The 18,537-nt window shown below is 40.7% G+C and overlaps 1 protein-coding gene across 2 annotated transcripts in view; it reads left to right on the top strand.

Moving 5' to 3' along the window:
• Positions 1-10,848: 10,848 nt before the first annotated feature.
• mllt1a (MLLT1 super elongation complex subunit a) overlaps positions 10,849-18,537 on the top strand; it is a 99,143-nt gene continuing 91,454 nt past the window's right edge. For both annotated transcript variants that reach the window (XM_048559977.2, XM_048559979.2), the window contains exon 1: positions 10,849-11,058. In XM_048559977.2, coding sequence (XP_048415934.1) covers positions 11,047-11,058 — 12 coding nt within the window. In that variant the 5' untranslated portion in view covers positions 10,849-11,046. The remainder of the gene's footprint in view (positions 11,059-18,537) is intronic.

Genomic DNA, 18,537 nt, shown 5'->3' with positions numbered 1-18,537 from the left:
CGTGACAATAATAAATCAAATCAAATCAAGTCAAGTGTTGAAAACTTTTTTCTTTAGGTATGGAGTGTGCAACTCATTTAGTCATAGAGTTGACAGCACAACAGGAGACCATTTCACTCACCTGGATCTATTTACTCTTATTTCCATACAAAAGCAACATACTGCAGCTTCTATAAAATATGAAATAAAAATTACAAATGCTGAAACTATCCATTAGGTCGGGCAATATCTTCAGCAGATATCTTCAGCATCATCTTCATTCAACTTCAATCTTCTGGCAGCTTTCTTCTATCCATCCATACTTTTACTATTCAAATATTTATCCAATTGTATTTTAAATGACATTCTCAATTGCTAGTCGTACAAATATACAAGGTAGGAGCAGAAGTAGACTATTTTGCCCATCAAGCCTGCTCTGCTGTTCAGCAAGATGACGGCTGATTTCTGTGCTTTGAATTTCAAATTCTGTTTAATTCCCTTACCTATCAAAAAACATATCTACTTCTACCTTGAAAATATTTAACGACCCCCATTTTGACTGTCTTCTGAGGCAGAGAATTCCAAAGAACTCTCAGGAAAAAGAAATTCTACTCATCTCAGTCATACAATGGCTGCCCCTAATTGTACGATAGTATCCCCTGGGTTTGGACTCACCCTCGTGAGCAAAACATCCTTTTCTTGTCCACCTTGCCCAGATCATTCAGGACCTTATAAACCTCAATCAAATTGCCCATTACTTTTCGAAGTTTCAGGGGTGAAAGCTCAGCCTGTCCAATCTTTCCTCATAAGACAATCCATTCAGTTGCATAATTTAAACATAGCATCCCCACTTCCGTGTTCAATTCCTCTCACAATAATGGATAACATCCCATTAGCTTTCTTGACTACTTAACTTTTTGTGACTCATATGCTGGGACACCAATATTCCTCTGTAGTTTGAAATTCTGCAGTTGTTCTCTGTTTGAGCAAAATGCTGCTTTTTCATTTCATCGTACCAAAGAGAATAACTTCACATTTTCCCACTTTATATTCCATCTGCCAGTTTTTTGCCCACTCGCTCAACTTACCCATACCCACATGAAACCTCCTTACCCCTTTCTCACAATGGTCTTTCCTGCCATCTGTGCCTTGTGTGTGTGTAGCTTCTACACCATTGACTTTCCTCATCTACGTTATTGATGTAAATTGTTAAAAATTGAGGCCCTGGCACTAACCCCTTGCAGGACTCCACTCATCACATCTTGCCAATTAAACAAGCACCTATTTATGTATGCTGTCTGTTTTCTGCCAGTCAGCCAATCTTCTATCCATGCCAACCCCTTCAACATGAACCTTAATTGTCTGCAATAAATTTTGATATGGTAGTTTATCATATGTCTTCTGGAAATCCAACTACATGCTCCCTTTATCTGCAGGCTGATAAACTTTCAAAGAATTCCATTAAATTAGATGATACCAGGCTGATTCTTCCTGATTGCTTTCAGGTTTTTCCTTTACCACCCTTTTATACTTCGAGTTCCAAATATCCATAGCCCACTGGATGAAAAAAAAATTCTCACATCCCCTTTAAATTTCCTTCTTACCTTAAAACCGTTATTGATCTTCAACTAAGTGGAAAATCTTCTGCCTTTCTACCCTGCCAATGCTCCTCAGAGCTTTGTAAACCTCAGTCAGATACCCCCTCAGCCTTTTCTGTTCAAAGGATAACAACCCCAGCCTGTTTAGTTTCTCTTCATAGCTGAAATGCACCATCCCAGGCAACATTCTGATGAATCTTTTCTGTATCCTCTCTCGTGCCCTATAGTGTGGCAAGCAGAACTGCATGAAGTACTCCAGTTGTAGCATAGCTTATGTTATATGTAGCTGCAGCATAAGCTTCTTGCTCTTGTATTCAGTGCCTTGACTAATAAAGGAAAGTATCCCATCTGCCTTCTTAACCACCTTACCTACCTGTTCTGCTGACTTCAAGGATCTAGAATATGCACACCAACATCCCCCTCATCCTCCTTATTGTCTTGGATCCTACCATTCAATATGTACTCCCTGGCCTTACTAATCTTACCAAAATGCATCACCTCATGTTTCCGTCAGCTGAACAAATTAAATTCTGCTTTGTGAGAATTTGATGGAAGTATTGGCATTTAATCCCACAATTAATCTATTTTTATACCTCAATTCATTTTCTCCTTTTTTTTGGAAAAGTGAATCCAATTGTATTGTCAAATTCCACAAGCAAGTATTTACACTGAAAGTGCAGTGGGACAACAGGATGTTATAAGTACAGATATACCCAGTATATTTTCAATTTTATTGCATGAAAGGCAAAATAAATGATACTCTTTTCCAGTGCAGACAGATAGTTCTGAACCAAATGTGCTGACTGAAGTGTTGGAGATATGTTTTTATGGGAAAGAGCGAAAATGTACGCATAGAACATTTTATATTCCATTTGTGCATTTTGAAGCTAAAGTTCACTTTCAGGACGGGTAACAGGACCTGAGTATGTTTCTACATTCAAAACAACCCATTGGGACAGATTACAATTTTGACCAGGCTCTCCTTTGATTGACACGGAGACAAGTTCCCGGTCCAATTAGGGTAATGGATGGGCTAGCGAAGCTGGAGGGCCAATCAGAGGCTTTTCAGCTTCAAAGGGGCACCTGCTACTATGGATGGTAAATAACTAAGCGATCACTTCAGTCGGAATGTGTGGGAAGGCATAGGGCTGGAATCTTTGTACAGATTCTTCAAATATCTAGACATCTTTGATTTACACAATTTAAAGCAACATTGCTATGTGGGACCTTATTTTTCTGGTTTTAGCCTCATTCCCATCCAGGCAGGGAAGACCTGTAGGGTTGCCTGGATGCTGCCACCCCACCCTGCTGTTGAGTTTCTACCTCCAGAAAGTTGATTTGTCCCCCGCCCATTGCTTCAAGAAATTGGCTGATCAGAAAATCCCAGTCTTATACTTAAAATGATCCAAACTGGTTTCCTAACCCATAGCAAATTGATTAATGCCAGAATTGAGGAAACCGGCGTGTTGACCCATGCTGATATTTTTCTACTCCATCTGCGTCCCTTTCCCATCTCAGCAGTGTTGAAAATCTTACACTTGGAGTTCTACTAAAAAACCAGAAAAATAAAGCCCTAAGTGGCAATGTTGCCTTTAAATATAGAAACTGATAGATTTCTCAACATAAATAGAATTTCAGACAGCACTAGAGATAATGGGAACTGCAGATGCTGGAGAATTCCAAGATAATAAAATGTGAGGCTGGATGAACACAGCAGGCCCAGCAGCATCTCAGGAGCACAAACGCTGACGTTTCGGACCTAGACCCTTCATCAGAGAGGAGGATGGGGAGAGGGAACTGGAATAAATAGGGAGAGAGGGGGAGGCGGACCGAAGATGGAGAGTAAAGAAGATGGGTGGAGAGAGTATAGGTGGGGAGGTAGGGAGGGGATAGGTCAGTCCAGGGAAGACGGACAGGTCAAGGAGGTGGGATGAGGTTAGTAGGTAGATGGGGGTGCGGCTTGGGGTGGGAGGAAGGGATGGGTGAGAGGAAGAACAGGTTAGGGACGCAGAGACAGGTTGGACTGGTTTTGGGATGCAGTGGGTGGGGGGGAAGAGCTGGGCTGGTTGTGTGGTGCAGTTGGGGGAGGGGACGAACTGAGCTGGTTTAGGGATGCAGTTGGGGAAGGGGAGATTTTGAAACTGGTGAAGTCCACATGGATACCATTAGGCTGCAGGGTTCCCAGGCGGAATATGAGTTGCTGTTCCTGCAACCTTCGGGTGGCATCATTGTGGCACTGCAGGAGGCCCATGATGGACATGTCATCTAAAGAATGGGAGGGGGAGTGGAAATGGTTTACTCTCCATCTTCGGTCCGCCTCCCCCTCTCTCCCTATTTATTCCAGTTCCCTCTCCCCATCCCCCTCTCTGATGAAGGGTCTAGGCCCGAAACGTCAGCTTTTGTGCTCCTGAGATGCTGCTTGGCCTGCTGTGTTCATCCAGCCTCACATTTTATTATTTCAGACAGCACTGTTCCTTCTACTGAGGATTTCTTCTTTTGTGACTGTTTTATGTGAATAGTTAGCATTTATGTGATTTGACTTTGTGGTTTTATCTGTTTCCCTTCCTTTAGGAGCCAGTGGTTGAGTGGCCATCTGAATTCATCTTGCTACTTAAGTGCCTTACAACTTTTATTTCCCTTCTAAAAGGATGACAAAACTGTCTTATTGTGAACTATGCTTTCTGTCTCCAGATCTCTTCCTTCTGCTTTGCTGCTGCTTTTGGCCTCTAACTCAACCAACCAAAACTAATTTCAGCTGATTTGCTGCCTGAAGGGAAAGAAAGGCATGGCTTTTATATCTCTTAAATTTCACAGTAACAAGACCCATGCTGGAATCAAATGGCCTCTAAAAATGGTTATCACTGTCACCTGAGATATTTCCTAGGTGTCAATCAAATAAACAATTACATGGTGGTCAAATGCCAAATATTATTAACGAAAAGTGTACCTTCCTGCTAAGTTCACATCTCTTGTTCTCTCTTATCATTCAGCAACAACCAAAAGATCATAAACCTCTATGTTTCTTTATCTCTCCACTGAATTTATGAACAACGGTGACCCATCAATCTGTGTCTTGGGTTGCTGCCAAATAGATGACATTTGTGGTTCTGCTGTCAGTCAGCAATTTATGATTTCTGTTCCTTCACACTTTTGTGATCTTTGATTCGCAGAATATTAATACCGATTCTCAAGTTTTACCAGAATTCATTATTCACTGTTGGTTAATGACAAATTTTACTTAATTTGCAAACGTTCAGACATAAAACATGTTTAGTATTTTTCCATTCCCTTACTATCCACCATAAAATTGTTTCTTCTATCCCTTATCAGTCATTCCCCAAACTGACTTACTTTTCTTCTGATGGTAACATTTTGAGTTTTGCTTGTATTGCTTAAGCAGAATTTTGGCAATTTATCATTTTTGTTGCAGTTTTTACAACATTGAGGTCAGGGGTCAGGGATTATATTTAGCTATCATAATCTCAAGTCTTAATGAGCAATTATGATACATATCATTGCTGAACTTCCCTTTGAGTCTCAGAAATGACCAGATATCTTGATTCAGTGAATTTGAAATGTAGTACTGATATAGAATAGCATTATTATATTGATGCAATACGTAATTGGTTAAAAAAAAGTATGACTTCGACAGTGACAACTGTAAATAAATATTTTCTGTACAATAAATTGTTGATTTACAATTGTGCCTTGTATTGCCAGCATGATTTTCATTCTGCTTTCCCTAAAGACAAGAAAACTTGGATAGAAACATGTAGCATTACTGTAAGAGATATACTTATTCCAAAGGGTCACCATGCCATGTTATTGTTTAACTATATGAATTCAGCATTAAAAGTGCACTTCCAATGTTAAAGCCCAGAGGTTTAGTGTTTTGGAGGTCAAACATCTCATTCCTGGGATAACACTGCAGGAGTTCTTCAAGGTAGAGTCCTAGGTCCAAACATTTCAACTGCTTAATCTATAATCTTCACTCTGTCATAAATGTGGGAATGTGCACAGATGATCACAAAATGTACAGCACCATTCACAACACTACAGAAGCTGTGGCATTCCCTCTCCAAAGGTAGCAAGACCTTGGAACATAGAATATAGAACTGTACAGCACAGGAACAGGTCATTAGGTTCACAAAGTTGTGCCGGACATGATGCCAAATGAAACTAATCCCTTATGCCGGCCCTTGGTTCATATCCCTCCATTCCTTTCATACCCATGCTTATCTAAAAGTCCCTTAAATGCCCTTATCATATCTGCCTACACCACCATCCTCGGAATGTATTCCAGACTCCTATTGCTCTATGTATAAAAATCTTGCCCCTTACCTCTCCTTTGAACTTTCCCCCTCTAACCATAAATGTGTACCCTCTAGAGTTAGACATTTCAACTCTGGGAAGAAGATTCTGACTGTCAACCCTATTTATACATCTCATAATTCTACAGACTACCATCATTCTCCCCTCAGCTTCTGCCGCTCAAGAGAAAACAACCCGGGTTTTTCTAGTCTATCCTTTTAGCTCATAGCCTGTAATCCGGGCAGCATCCTGGTAAGCCTCTTCTGCACCCTCTCCAAAAGCTCCACATCCTTTCTGTAATGTGGCAATCAGAATTGAACACAATACTCTAAGTGTGGCCCAACCAAAGTCTTATAAAACTGCAACATGACATCCTGACTCTGTATTCAATTCCCCAAACAATAATGACAAGCATGACATACACATTCTTTACCACACTATCTACTAGCATGGCCACTTTCGGAGAACTATGGACTTGAACCCCAAGATCCTTCTGATCCTTCATCAATGCTATTCAGAGTCCTGCCATTAATTATATACTTTTCCCTAACATTTGATTTCCCAAAATGAAGCACTTCAAACTTACCTGGATTAAACTCCATCTGCCTTTTCTCTGCACACATCTGCATCTGATCTCTATCGGCTGTATTCTTTAACAACCGTCTACGCTATCTATAATTCCATTGATCTAACCCACCTGTTTACATTTTCATCCAAGTCATTTATATATGTCACAAACAGCAGACGTCCCAGTACGGATCATTGTGGAATGCCACTAGTCACCAACTTCCAGATATTACTACCCTCGAGATCTTGCTTTTCCACTTCTTTCCCAACTCTATGTACTCGCTTTGCAGGACTCCTTCCCTCTTTCTACCTATGCTATTGGTACCACTGTGCACAACAACCTCTGGCTGCTCACCCTTGCACTTCAGAACCTTGTGCTGATTAGTGGCAGGCAGCACTCTTGGTGCGCAAGTGCCAGGCAATGACCATTTCCGATAACAGAATTCTAACTATCTCCTCTTGACATTCAATGGATTTATCATTGTGGAATACCCCACTTTCAACAGTCTGGGGGTTTACCACTGACCAGAAATGGAACTGTCCTGGACATATAATCGTTGTGGCTACAAAAGCAAGTCAGAGGTTGGGAATTCTGTGGTTAATAATAAACCTCCTGGCTTCCTGTCCAACATCTACAAGGCATAAATCAAGAAAGTGGAATACTCTCCACTTGCCTGGATGTATGCAGTTCAGGTAATACTCAAGATGCTTTCCACCATCCAGGATAAAAGCTTCATTTGCACCTCAAACAACATCTTCAATGTTTATTCCATCCAAGACCACCATACAGTGGCAGCAGTGTGTGTTATCTGTAAGATGCATAGCAGCAACTCAACACGGCTCCGTCAATAGCACTCTCCAAACTCATGACCTCTACCAGCTAGAAAGACAAAGACAGAAGGTGTATGGGAGGTACACCACCTGCAAACTCACTTTCAAATCACACGATATCCTCATTTGGAACAATAACACTTCTTCCACTGTCAACGGTCAAAATCCTGAAATTCGTCCCCCTACAGCACTGTGCATATCCCTACCCTCGAGTTCAAGAAGGCAGCTCATCAGTGCCCTCTCAAGGGTTATTAGAATAGAACTGAATAGAATAGAATAGAATACAGTAGAATAGCGTTCATTGTCACATGCGTTTGAATAAGTGCAGTGAAAAGTTTGTAATGTCACCGCTTTGGCACCATCTTAGGTACTGGATACCCAAGTACAGATACTTCAAGTATTTGTTACAGAAAAATAGTTTAGCATAGGAATACAAAGTTTTGAAAAGTACTTAACTTATTCGAAGTCCAGAAGAAGAAAAGTACTCAAATTATAGTCCTTTTCACTGAGTCCGCAGGGCTTCAGAACATGATGCTTTGCTATCTCCATGTGCTGACATCCGGTCCAGACTTGCCACGAAGACTTGCATCCATGATTCACCTCCAGCACTCATCTTCCAGGCTGGCCTGGGTTCAGACTGCCTCTCACTCTGGGTTCTGGCCCACAATTCACATCTGGGACTCGTCTCCCAGGCCGTCCTAGGCTTGGACTGCCTCCTGCTCCAGGCTGTGGCCCGTGACTCACCTCTGGGACTCATCTCTGGCACAGCATTGTATCTGACTCATCTCCCACACCAGGCTGGATTTGGACTTGCCTCCATTCCCTCTGGGTAAGTTTAAGAAGTTAAAATTCGGTGTGATGGGGTGGGAGGAAGAAAAACTGCAGAAAAGAGAAGAAAAGAAGAAAGCTAAAAGAAAAGGATCTGGTGAAGCAGAAGAGCTCCAGTTGGAGCATCCTACCCTACCACCATCTTGAGGATATTAGGGATGGATTATAAATTTTGACTCAGCTAATGACACCCATATCTTGTAAATTAATTCTAAAACTGACAAAAAATTCCTCTCATATAAATATTTTTACTGTCTTACTGTATTTTTGGATAATTAAAGTATTTTATTGTGTACTATTGTACTAATAACATAAATTACAGTTCGATATTTAAGTACTGGCTTAAGAACCTTGTTTACACCTCTTCCCTTTCACTCACCAGAAATATCTTTCTCTCGTTCATTCAGTTTACAGTGATCCTGTTTATGGTACTTACTTAAGCTGGTTCCAAACCCTGTCAATTATAATGCTTGATTCAGAACAGCTTTACAGCAATGATAATTTTAATAAAGTTCAAGTGCATTTATATCTCCAGCTTTTGATAACTGTGCTTGACTTCCAGTGTCAGCATGTAGCATGGAACTGTTAAAACTCACTTAGTTATTCTCGTAGAGGCTACCTGAGTGGGACAATGAAATACTTCTGATTGTTGCTTTTGGAGCTAAACTCTGAGTATAATCTGCACATTCTGAGGCCCTGTTTGTGTCAACTGGGTCAGCTCTGTTTGCTTCCAAGCAGCTGATTGTGGAGCATTTATAATAATGGTGATATCCTGATATGTAGCACCCTGATTCAAAGGTGCTCCTGCCAAGTAATAATACTGGGCACATAGTCATGAAGTGAAGGAAAAGAAGTAAATCCCTGCCTTTATATCTTTACAGTAACTCCATTGGCTGGATTTTTCTGCTTCATCCCACCAGGCCTATTTTTCGTTAGGTTGAGAATCACATAAAACACGAACCCATAAACTTCCCACCTGCCCCTGACCAGTTAAACAGTAAATACTTCTTCTGTGCAATTCAGCTGAGTGGGATTTATATTAAAGAATATGGAGCCATAGATCAATGTCTGCAGATTATATGGTTTTTGGTGGCACTGTGTATAATATACGTGAGAACAGAAAGTTGCAGCGGAACGTTGATAGCTTAAATAATTAGGCAAAACCAATGCAAATGGAGTCCACTGTGAGATCAGTCATCTTAGACCTATACACAGTGAGTAATCAGGAAACCTGAAGGAACTGAGAGACTTGAGGATCCATTTACGATTTTTCTTGTTGAACTTAATCATAAACAAGCTGCACCTGCAACACAAAAAGAAGGAATTTATGTTCCAGCTGTATGAAGCTCAGATCAGACCCCATTTAGAATACAATCTTCAGTATGGACACTGTACCTTGGGAAAGTTTGGCTAGCCTTGGAGGGACACAACACAGAATCACCAGAATGATACTGGGAATAAAAGGGTTAATTGTACAGGCAGGTTGCTCAGAACAGGTTTGTATTCCATTGAATATGAACGATTAAAGAGTATTCCAAATCAGGTGATAAAAGATGATTAAAGGAGAAAAAGGTAGTAACTAGTTCCTCTTTGGGGCAGAACTAATCAGGAGTGCACAATCTTAAAAACTGAACAAAGAACTGTGGATGCTGTAAATCACAAGCAAAAACAGAAATTGCTGGAGAATTTCATCAGGGCTGATGAATTCTGTCCATGGATGCTACCAGATCCACATGGTGTCTCCAGCAATTTCTGTTTTCATACCTTAAAAATTGAATTGGGTCCTTTACAGGTGATGAGAGGAAATATTCCTTCTGGTGAATATGTCCAAACCTTTGTCTAGTTTGTTTTTTGCTTCTTGGATTTAACAACGCTGCCAGAAATTATCAGATCAGTTTGAAAATCATGCAGATTCGGAGAGTAAATTCAATTTTACTCAACGTCTGTCTTCTATATCTAGAAACGTCTGGCAAATGTGTATCGGGATTTGCAGTTGTGCCTATGTATCTTTAGGCAAAACGTATACTGCAGACAATTTTTCAAACTTCCAGTGTCGACATAACGGCTGTAATCTGATAAATCCAGAAATAGGATGGGTGGGGGTGGATTTTAATCCATTGAAGATTATATTGTTAGTAAATGAAAGCAACAAACTGAGACAGCTGGCAATCAGACACCAGTGGAGGGTAAAATGAATGAGTAAGGAATCTTCTGGTGCAGCCTGGCTTTATATCCCACTTGCTCCAAAGATCTGTAATACCATCACTGAACAGGTCGATTAGAAAATATTTAGATGAATGGAGTTTCAGGGATGACAAAGATTGCGTGATGAATGCAAGACATTTCCGGGTCCGGGCAGCAGCCAATCGCAGCCGTGGGCATGACGCGACCCCCCGTGAGCCCCCCACAATGGCCGTCGCCGATTGGTAGGCTGAACCCAAGGTATGATTGGTTAAAATGGCCGTCAATTTATGGTCCGGAACGGGTGAAGGGGCCTTTCCATAAAAAATCCCGCCTTATCACGGTACTGATTGGCTGGATTCCGTTCAGCTCTCCGCACCGTCTTAAGCCACGGTCCCGACACCTCCAAGCTTTGTCTCCGCCCACTACAGCTCCGTCCCCGCCCCCTCGATCTCTAGCCCCCTCCTTCCCGCTCTATCCCCGCCTCCTCCGCCCATCCAGTGCAGGCCCCGCCTCTAACTGCCCAGTCTCCGCCCTCTCCCGCCCGGTCCCGTGTGATTGGCCGGCGCGACGCTCTGTTTTGGAAGTCCTCTGAGGGCCTGTGTCCGTTGTCGGCGCGGCTTCCGTTCCCGCTCCCCGGCTTCGGGCTCGGCCTTGGGAGACAATGCGAGTGTGAGCGGGTGGGTGAGCCGGCGTACGGAGAGGCACCGGGGAGCAGGAGGAGGAAAGGGAGAAAGGCGACGCCATCGCCATGGACAATCAGGTAGAGTCTCCGCCCTGGCGGCTGCAGCCTCGCCCCACAGCATTGTGAGCTGCTGGTCCCACAGGCCTCCTGCAGAAACCCCGGGCCAGCAGCGTGAGGAGAGAATGCAGCCTCTAGACTGATGGAATGTTCCCCCATTCATTCATCCACGGTGTTCCCGCTTTTGCAAAGTTTTATTTATTTATATATCCAGAGAGAGAACATTAATGCATTAAAACAAGTGCTAGCGGCTCCGATCTAAAACAGTTGAGGGTTCAATCTACACCATAATATTATATGGGGTTGGTTGACAGATACCTGATTGGAAAAGATTAACTGAGTGAACACCTCGATGAAAGACCGATTATAGTCTCTGGTTGAGATACTGACTGCTGTTTTGAGAGTCTAATCTTGGGCATTAGAGAAGTGAAGAGTTTTTTTATAAGGGCCCTAATTTCAACTATTGAGATTAAAGATAAGACTACTGGCGACTGGTCTTCAGAAGGCGACTGACGCATGGATTTTGTCAGGAGAAAGGCTGGAATAAAATGGTAGTTAACAGTTAAAAATAAATCTTCAAGAAGGCTTCAAGCAAACTCCTCCACAGCAATCCAGCATGACCTTTAGGATGCTTAAATCATTAGTAACCGCGATAAGCTATTTAGCGAAGCTTAGCAGGTAACCTCTTTGTAATATACATTAAACGTGAAAATATAGTGCAAATAGATCCCACTGTTTTTCACATAAGTAAAGACTCTTTCAAGGTTAATTTTGATAAGTTGACAGTCTTTGGATTCATTTGAATTTTCAAATACATTTTCCTTCTGTACACATTAAACGAATAAACTTTAATGTGTTGAACAAACAAGATCATCTGTTTACTGGCAACATTTGTTTTGATTTCAACATGTAGCTTCTTTAAGATCTATGCATTTGCAATATAGCACAATGACTAACAACAGTAACTGCTGTGTGGATTACTGTGACATTTTAAATTCCTTTCAGTATTGTGCAAACAAATTGGCAGTTGCCGCAAAGCATATTTAAATTTGCATCAAATGAATATAGTTTTCCATCTGATTTGCAGAATTGTCTCATTAAAATATTCGCCACAAACAACTAAGAACTGGTAGAGCATCGGCAAGCAGCCCTTCTGTTTTTTTTAATCCGAGTCTGAACATGAACTCTGCTTATGACAAACTGATTATTTTCTGGACAGGGCTGGGATACAAAGTGTTTCAATTGTTGAAGTTGACCGTAACCATCTTGTGAATTTGTTGTTTTATCTGGTTAGTTTTCTCATAGAAATATTTGCACTGATCATGACATAGGCTTTGCATCATATCATTGTGTTGTTTAATGCTTTTAATATTGAACTTGAATTATAAGTTTTTTTACCCCTGCTCCTGGCGACATTTGACTGGAATTCTGCCCTTATTTAAAGAATAAGAGTTTGGCATTGAAATGTTTGGACTTTTTTAAAGATCCCCTTTCTTACCTTTTCTCAGTGTTAGTCTTTTGATCTGAATGTAGAATTGGCCAGGAACTGAGAGAAACTCATCAGGTAGTGATCCTTAATGTTTGAGTATGGGTAGTGACTGTTGACAACTTGATGACTAAGCCAGATATTATGGTCAACCAATGTGCACACACGTATTTCAAACTGGCATAAAGGTTGACTGATTATCCCTTCTCATCAAAGGGGATTTAATTGGATTTAAAGTCAAAAATTCTTTTGTAACAGCCATGGTTCGAGTGCTGTTTTGCCTTTTTGACACAAGCAAAGCAGTTCAAACCCTGCAGCAGGTATTTGAAGTTGTAGAAATAGGACTGCACTGTTTGAGGACCCACATTTCAGATTTGATGTAAAATGGAATCACTGTCTACTTCCTCAAACAATGTCAAAATGCCCATTTAAAATAGCATAGAGGAGTGCTCTCAATCAACAATTATCTATCAACCAACATCATTAAAATGAAGAGTCTAGGCCCAAAACGTCAGCTTTTGTGCTCCTGAGATGCTGCTTGGCCTGCTGTGTTCATCCAGCTCCACACTTTGTTATCATTAAAACATGATTTGATTATTTCCTTCCTTACTGTTTGTAGAATCTTGATACGTACATAATAATTAGCGCTGCTTTTACAGATTCACTTCATACAGGACCAGAATTTGTTGTCCATCCCAAATTGTCCTTGAGAAGGTGGTGATGAGTTGTCTTCTTGAGCCACTGATGTCCTTGTGGCATGGACACATCCACTCCACTGTTAGGTAGCGAGATAATGTCACATTGGACACACACAGGCATTACAGCCAGATTATATTTAATGAGTGTATATTTGGAAGTTCTTTTGTGTGTTTGTGCATGCAGGTGGGGATGGTGGTCATTGTGGCCTCGGTGTAGGAGAGGCCAAGGATTATGTGGTTAAGGCAGATGGGCTAGCCATTTAGACTGTTAATGATCTAGAATAATGTGGAGGTTGATGACTTGTTCCAGTGGCCGTATAGTTATAGTTGCTGTGTAAATCAGACAAAGATGAAATGGGTTGTCCTTGAATATGTTACTTCTGAATATTCAAACTCTGAGTGTGCCTTAAACTCCTGGGATCAGAAGAAACACAGGTGAACGGCGTAGATAGGATCAGTTGATAAGATTTGCTGAGACAGGCTGAAAGCCTTTGGCCATAGGGCCCCACAATAAACCTTTGCATGGTTCAGTGACAGGGTTGCTGAGGAGTGACAAATGTCAAGTGAAATGAAGTAATATTTACTACATTACTTTAGTGCCCATGACCCCTGAGCTGTTGACCTGCAATTCCAATGAAGTCTCACTTGAAATCCCTCATCCTTGTGTTCAAATCTTTTCATGACCTGACACTTGCTTATCTCTGTAACTTCTTGCAATCCTTTCATTTTCAAGAACTTTGCTTGTCTCCAACCCTGACCTTATGTATTTCTCCCATTTATTCTGTCTGCACTGAGGCCTAAACATCTGAAAATCCCTTCCTGAATGTCTGCACCTCCCTCCCTCTGTCTCTCCCTATATTTTAAGACTGTTCTTGTAATCTGTTTCATTGACCAAACCTTTAATCATCTTACTTCTCCCCTTTTTGGCTCGATGCTCAGATCTGGATGTGCTTTGATACAGCATTTTAGGATATTTTCCAATGTTAAAGGTGCTGTGGCACATACACTTATTGTGGCAAAATAATACAAATTGATTTATATTTAGCCTCACCTCATTAGAATATTAATCTATCTGACTTTTTTCTAAACAGTTTGGAGCAATACATGTCCATGTATGTTTATTTCCTAATGGGATGTCATTGCTACGTCTCTTGCGTTACCCTATTGTATGTAAAGGTATTTTGGAACCATTTCAACATGACAGCTGTCGAATAGACCTGTGGCAGAAATAAGTAAAGATACTGAAGACAGAACTGAAATTTGTAATAGATTCCCTAAAGTAGAATATATTGGCCTTTGTGGTAGGTTTTAATGGGGGACTGAAAAAACGAAAAGTAGAGAATTTTGGGGAGGAAATTCTGTAGCTCAGAGTGTAGGCAGGTGAAACCCTGACTGTTAATAGTGGTGATGAAACTAGAGATATGGTAGAATCATAGAGCAATACAATTCAGAATGGGGTCATTCCATTCCAGCTGCTGGAAATGTATTGTATAGTTAAATCTGAATTCCCTGCCCTTTCTTCAACTGTGCAAATTTATTGCCTTCAGGCATTTATCTGATTCCTTTTAAAGAGTTAGTTAGTGTTAAATTTTACTTCAACACTCTTCCAACATGCTTTCCCTGAAACCATCTGTTGCTGTTTAGTCAATTAACTTAAATCTGTCACCATGTTACTGGCCTTTCTGCAATTCTTCCTGTTTACTTTGTTAAAATTTGTGATGATTTTAAATATCTCTCCTAAACTTTATTCCAAGGAGACCCCTGCTTCTGTAGGTTCTTCACATAATTTGAAGGCACTCAGCCCTGGTACCATTTGAGTAAATCTGTTCTGTACCCTCCAGAAGCTGTGCCATTCTTATCAAAGTGTGGCATCCAAAATTGGGTGTAATACAGAAGATAGGGTCTAACCAATGCGCTATAAAGATTCAGTATAACTCGCTACTGCTTTTGTACTCATTTTGTAAAGCCATGGATCTTTTATTGTCTCAACTTCTACTGCCTTCAAGGATTTCTCTCAGAAAATGTTCCAATCCTCACTCTATAATTGTATTACTTAGTTTATGTTCCTGATATTTTTCCTATCAGAATTTAACATCTGTTGCTTCTAGGCATGAAACATTGTCTGCTAATTTTATTGTCCTCCTGAAGCATTTTGCTATCTTTGTTTATATTATGTTGTCAAGTTCTGTCATCTGTACTTAGAAAAATAATGTTTTGTTTCTTTAATCAAATTTATCATCTAAACTTAAGAACAATGGCTCTGATCAATATGCTATCTCATGTAAATCACCTCCATATCTCAAAAATGTTTTATGTAGCTGCTCATGCCTGGTAACTTGATTGGGATGACTTGTGCATGGCCTGCATTTGACCTTTTGGATTATTGCCTCAGAGGGAGTATTGGTTCTAATGCTGATCCCTGGGGACAGTACTATTTTCAATAGTGTCTGAAAAACAATCGTTCGCTGTGATGCTCTGCTATTTGTCACTTGCCCACGAAGGCACTTCCCCATTTAATCCCGTGGGCTTCAATTTTGTGGATCAATTTTCAATATTCTATGATTTTTGGTTTCGTATACACAAAATCAGCTGCTGTCCTCCGAGCAACCTGATGTTACCTCAGGCCAGAATCAGAGTGTTAAGGGAGAGACTTCAGTATAAGCCCTGGGGATGGCGCATGTGATGCTCTCTGGCGTGAGAGGGGCCTTTTAGAGATCAGCAGGCACCACAGGGGCGGGCGATCACCAACCCAGATAATGTTATTTTAATTTAGTTAAGTTTCTGTTCTGTTGAACAAGATTCTGTTCAACAGTTAATTTTAGTTCGAAACAATGACACAGCGGTGGCAATTTCTTCATTATTTTTGACCTCCTGTTTTAAAAAGAGTGGGGGAGCTTTGTTTTGTATCTTGCCCTGTCCTGGGAGAATTTATTGGAGGCAGTGTTAGGGGAGCTTTACTTTCAGTTTAAAAGAGCAGAGGGAACCTTACCCTGTATCTAGTCCCATGCTGTCCCTATCCTGGGATTGTTTGGACACAGTTGAGGGAGTGTTAGTTTCAATTGAAAAGAGTAGATCAGTGAGGATAGGTGAGCAGGACCTGATATGGGTTAGGATGCAGGCAGTACTTGAGGTTGATGTGGTCTTGTTGCTTAATTCTGGTTTTGTGAGAAATTGTTGCTGTGTCTTTTGTGTGTGTACTTGTTCTGTATTGGAGTGAATTGTCGGCTTTCAGATAGACTGTGGGAAACTGCTGTTTTAAGTTTTGAGGTTAGTGTGAAAGATACTTTTAAAAAATGATCCCTGTGGTGTTTAATTAGATCAGTTTGCACTTTTCCCTTATTGAAACTCGAACAGATGTAAAATGTGACACTGGGCACACAAACTAGTGAGTAGTTAGGAGCAGCACTTTTGTAGTTTGGCTTCCATTGAGGTTTAATTTTATTCTGCAACCAGAGTGTATGTTACAGCTTGGCACTTCTGCCCTGCATGCTGTGATTAGCTACGTGCCAGGTTTGATTGTTGGCCTCCACTAAGTCGATCACTCTGGGCATAGCTGGCAGTACAGTGCCATTGTTAACCTGGATGTGCCAGACCACAAAGGGAAATCTTAAGATTTTTGTTCTCCAGTGATCCTGCTGAATGTTGGTATTAGATTAGAATGAGATTGGGTTCAACTGAAATGATGTGCAACATTTGCTGCCACAATGTTCAGATAAAGAATGGTACTTGTTTGATCTGTTGTTGGCAACAGTAGGATCTAATATCAAAAGTTGCACACTGCAAGAAAGTGGGATAAGAATAGAAAATTCAAAAGGGCAGGTGGAAGCAGTGGAAAATGTTCTGCTGATACCACCGGAAAACAAAGGAACCTTTACTATTTTGCACAGCATAACTTAAAATATCATCAGTCAGGGATTTGGTGAGGCCAAGATAAAATAATTGGCATGTATTATGATTGAACTCTGGCCTTTTACTGTCATCTAATGCTTACTGCATCTATATGCTGATCCATTGGGCAAGATTGCATGACATCATTTGAATATTATTTTGACTCCGCTGTGATTTGTACCTGTTCTGCACTTAAACCCTGTATAATTACTGTTTGTATGATCTATGTCTCCTTGTTGTGTTGTAGGCTGCTTCAAAAATGAAGTCAAATTAGTAATGGTTGTTTTGAATCAGAGACCCTCGCAATTAATTTCATTGAGAGATGCAGTGCATTCTGAGGGACTGGTGTCAGTGTACTGAAATGTTGACGTGTATGTAGCAGTAGGTTGTGCAGAGGGTCCATTTGTGTGCATTGAATGGTTGTGGGTCGATGATAGATATTCTCCCCTGAAGAGCATTAATGAACTAGATGTGTTAGTTTGGTGGTTAACCTGCATGTTGAATTCAGTTTGGGTTTATGAAATTGGAATTTGTGATCTTGATGCTGCTAGTTCAGGAGCATAACCTGTAAGGCATTGAATTCAATTCTGGTTGTATAACTCCTAGCGATACTACTTCTCACCTGAGAGTTATGTTGTCTTATTGAATTTGCGTGTTTATCAAAGCCTGATTTTTATCAGCAAAATGCTTTCCTACTATGGCTATGTTGCAGTTTCCTTTAATCTTTATTATTTATACAAGTGCAATTCTCAGGAATCTACTCTTGGAACTGTACAATACAGGTCATCCTACTGTTGTGTAGGAAATGAAGACTTGAGATAGTATGAGGTACTGTTTGCTGTTGGTCCCTCTCACTCTTATTTACAGTAACAACTTAAATTGCAGCAGTTCTAACATAATATCCCCAGGCTTCACAAGGGTTTGGATAAATGTGAGGTATTGCATTATATTGAAAGGGCAGGACTTTTACAATTAAATGTTGGACCTTGGGTAGTGTTGTAGAACAGAGTTAAGGTGAGTAATTCATCTGAAGTTTGCATCGCATGTAGCCAGGGTGGTTAAGAAAGTGTTTGCCTTCATTGCTCAGACCTTTGGGTACAGAGGTTGGGACATCATGTTGAGGTTGTACAAGATGTTAGTGAGGCCTCTTCTGGAGTACTGTACTAGTTCTGGTTGCTTTGTTATAGGAAAGATTAATAATTTGGAGAGGGCTCAGAAAAGATTTACCAGGATGTTGCTGGAATGGAAGTTTTGAGTTATAAACAGAGGCAGGATAGACTGGGACATTTTTCAGTGGCGTGTAGGACTGATCTATATAGAGGTGTATAAAATCATGAGAGATATAGATAAGGTGAATGGCAGGTGTCTTCACCCTTGAAAGGGTGATTTCAAGGCTGGGGGACATATTTTTAAAGTGAGAGCAAAAAG

Source organism: Stegostoma tigrinum, chromosome 30 (assembly GCF_030684315.1).
Source record: "Stegostoma tigrinum isolate sSteTig4 chromosome 30, sSteTig4.hap1, whole genome shotgun sequence".
In the NCBI taxonomy this organism is placed as follows: Eukaryota; Metazoa; Chordata; class Chondrichthyes; order Orectolobiformes; family Stegostomatidae; genus Stegostoma; species Stegostoma tigrinum.
This window is presented reverse-complemented; position numbering and strand designations above follow the sequence as displayed.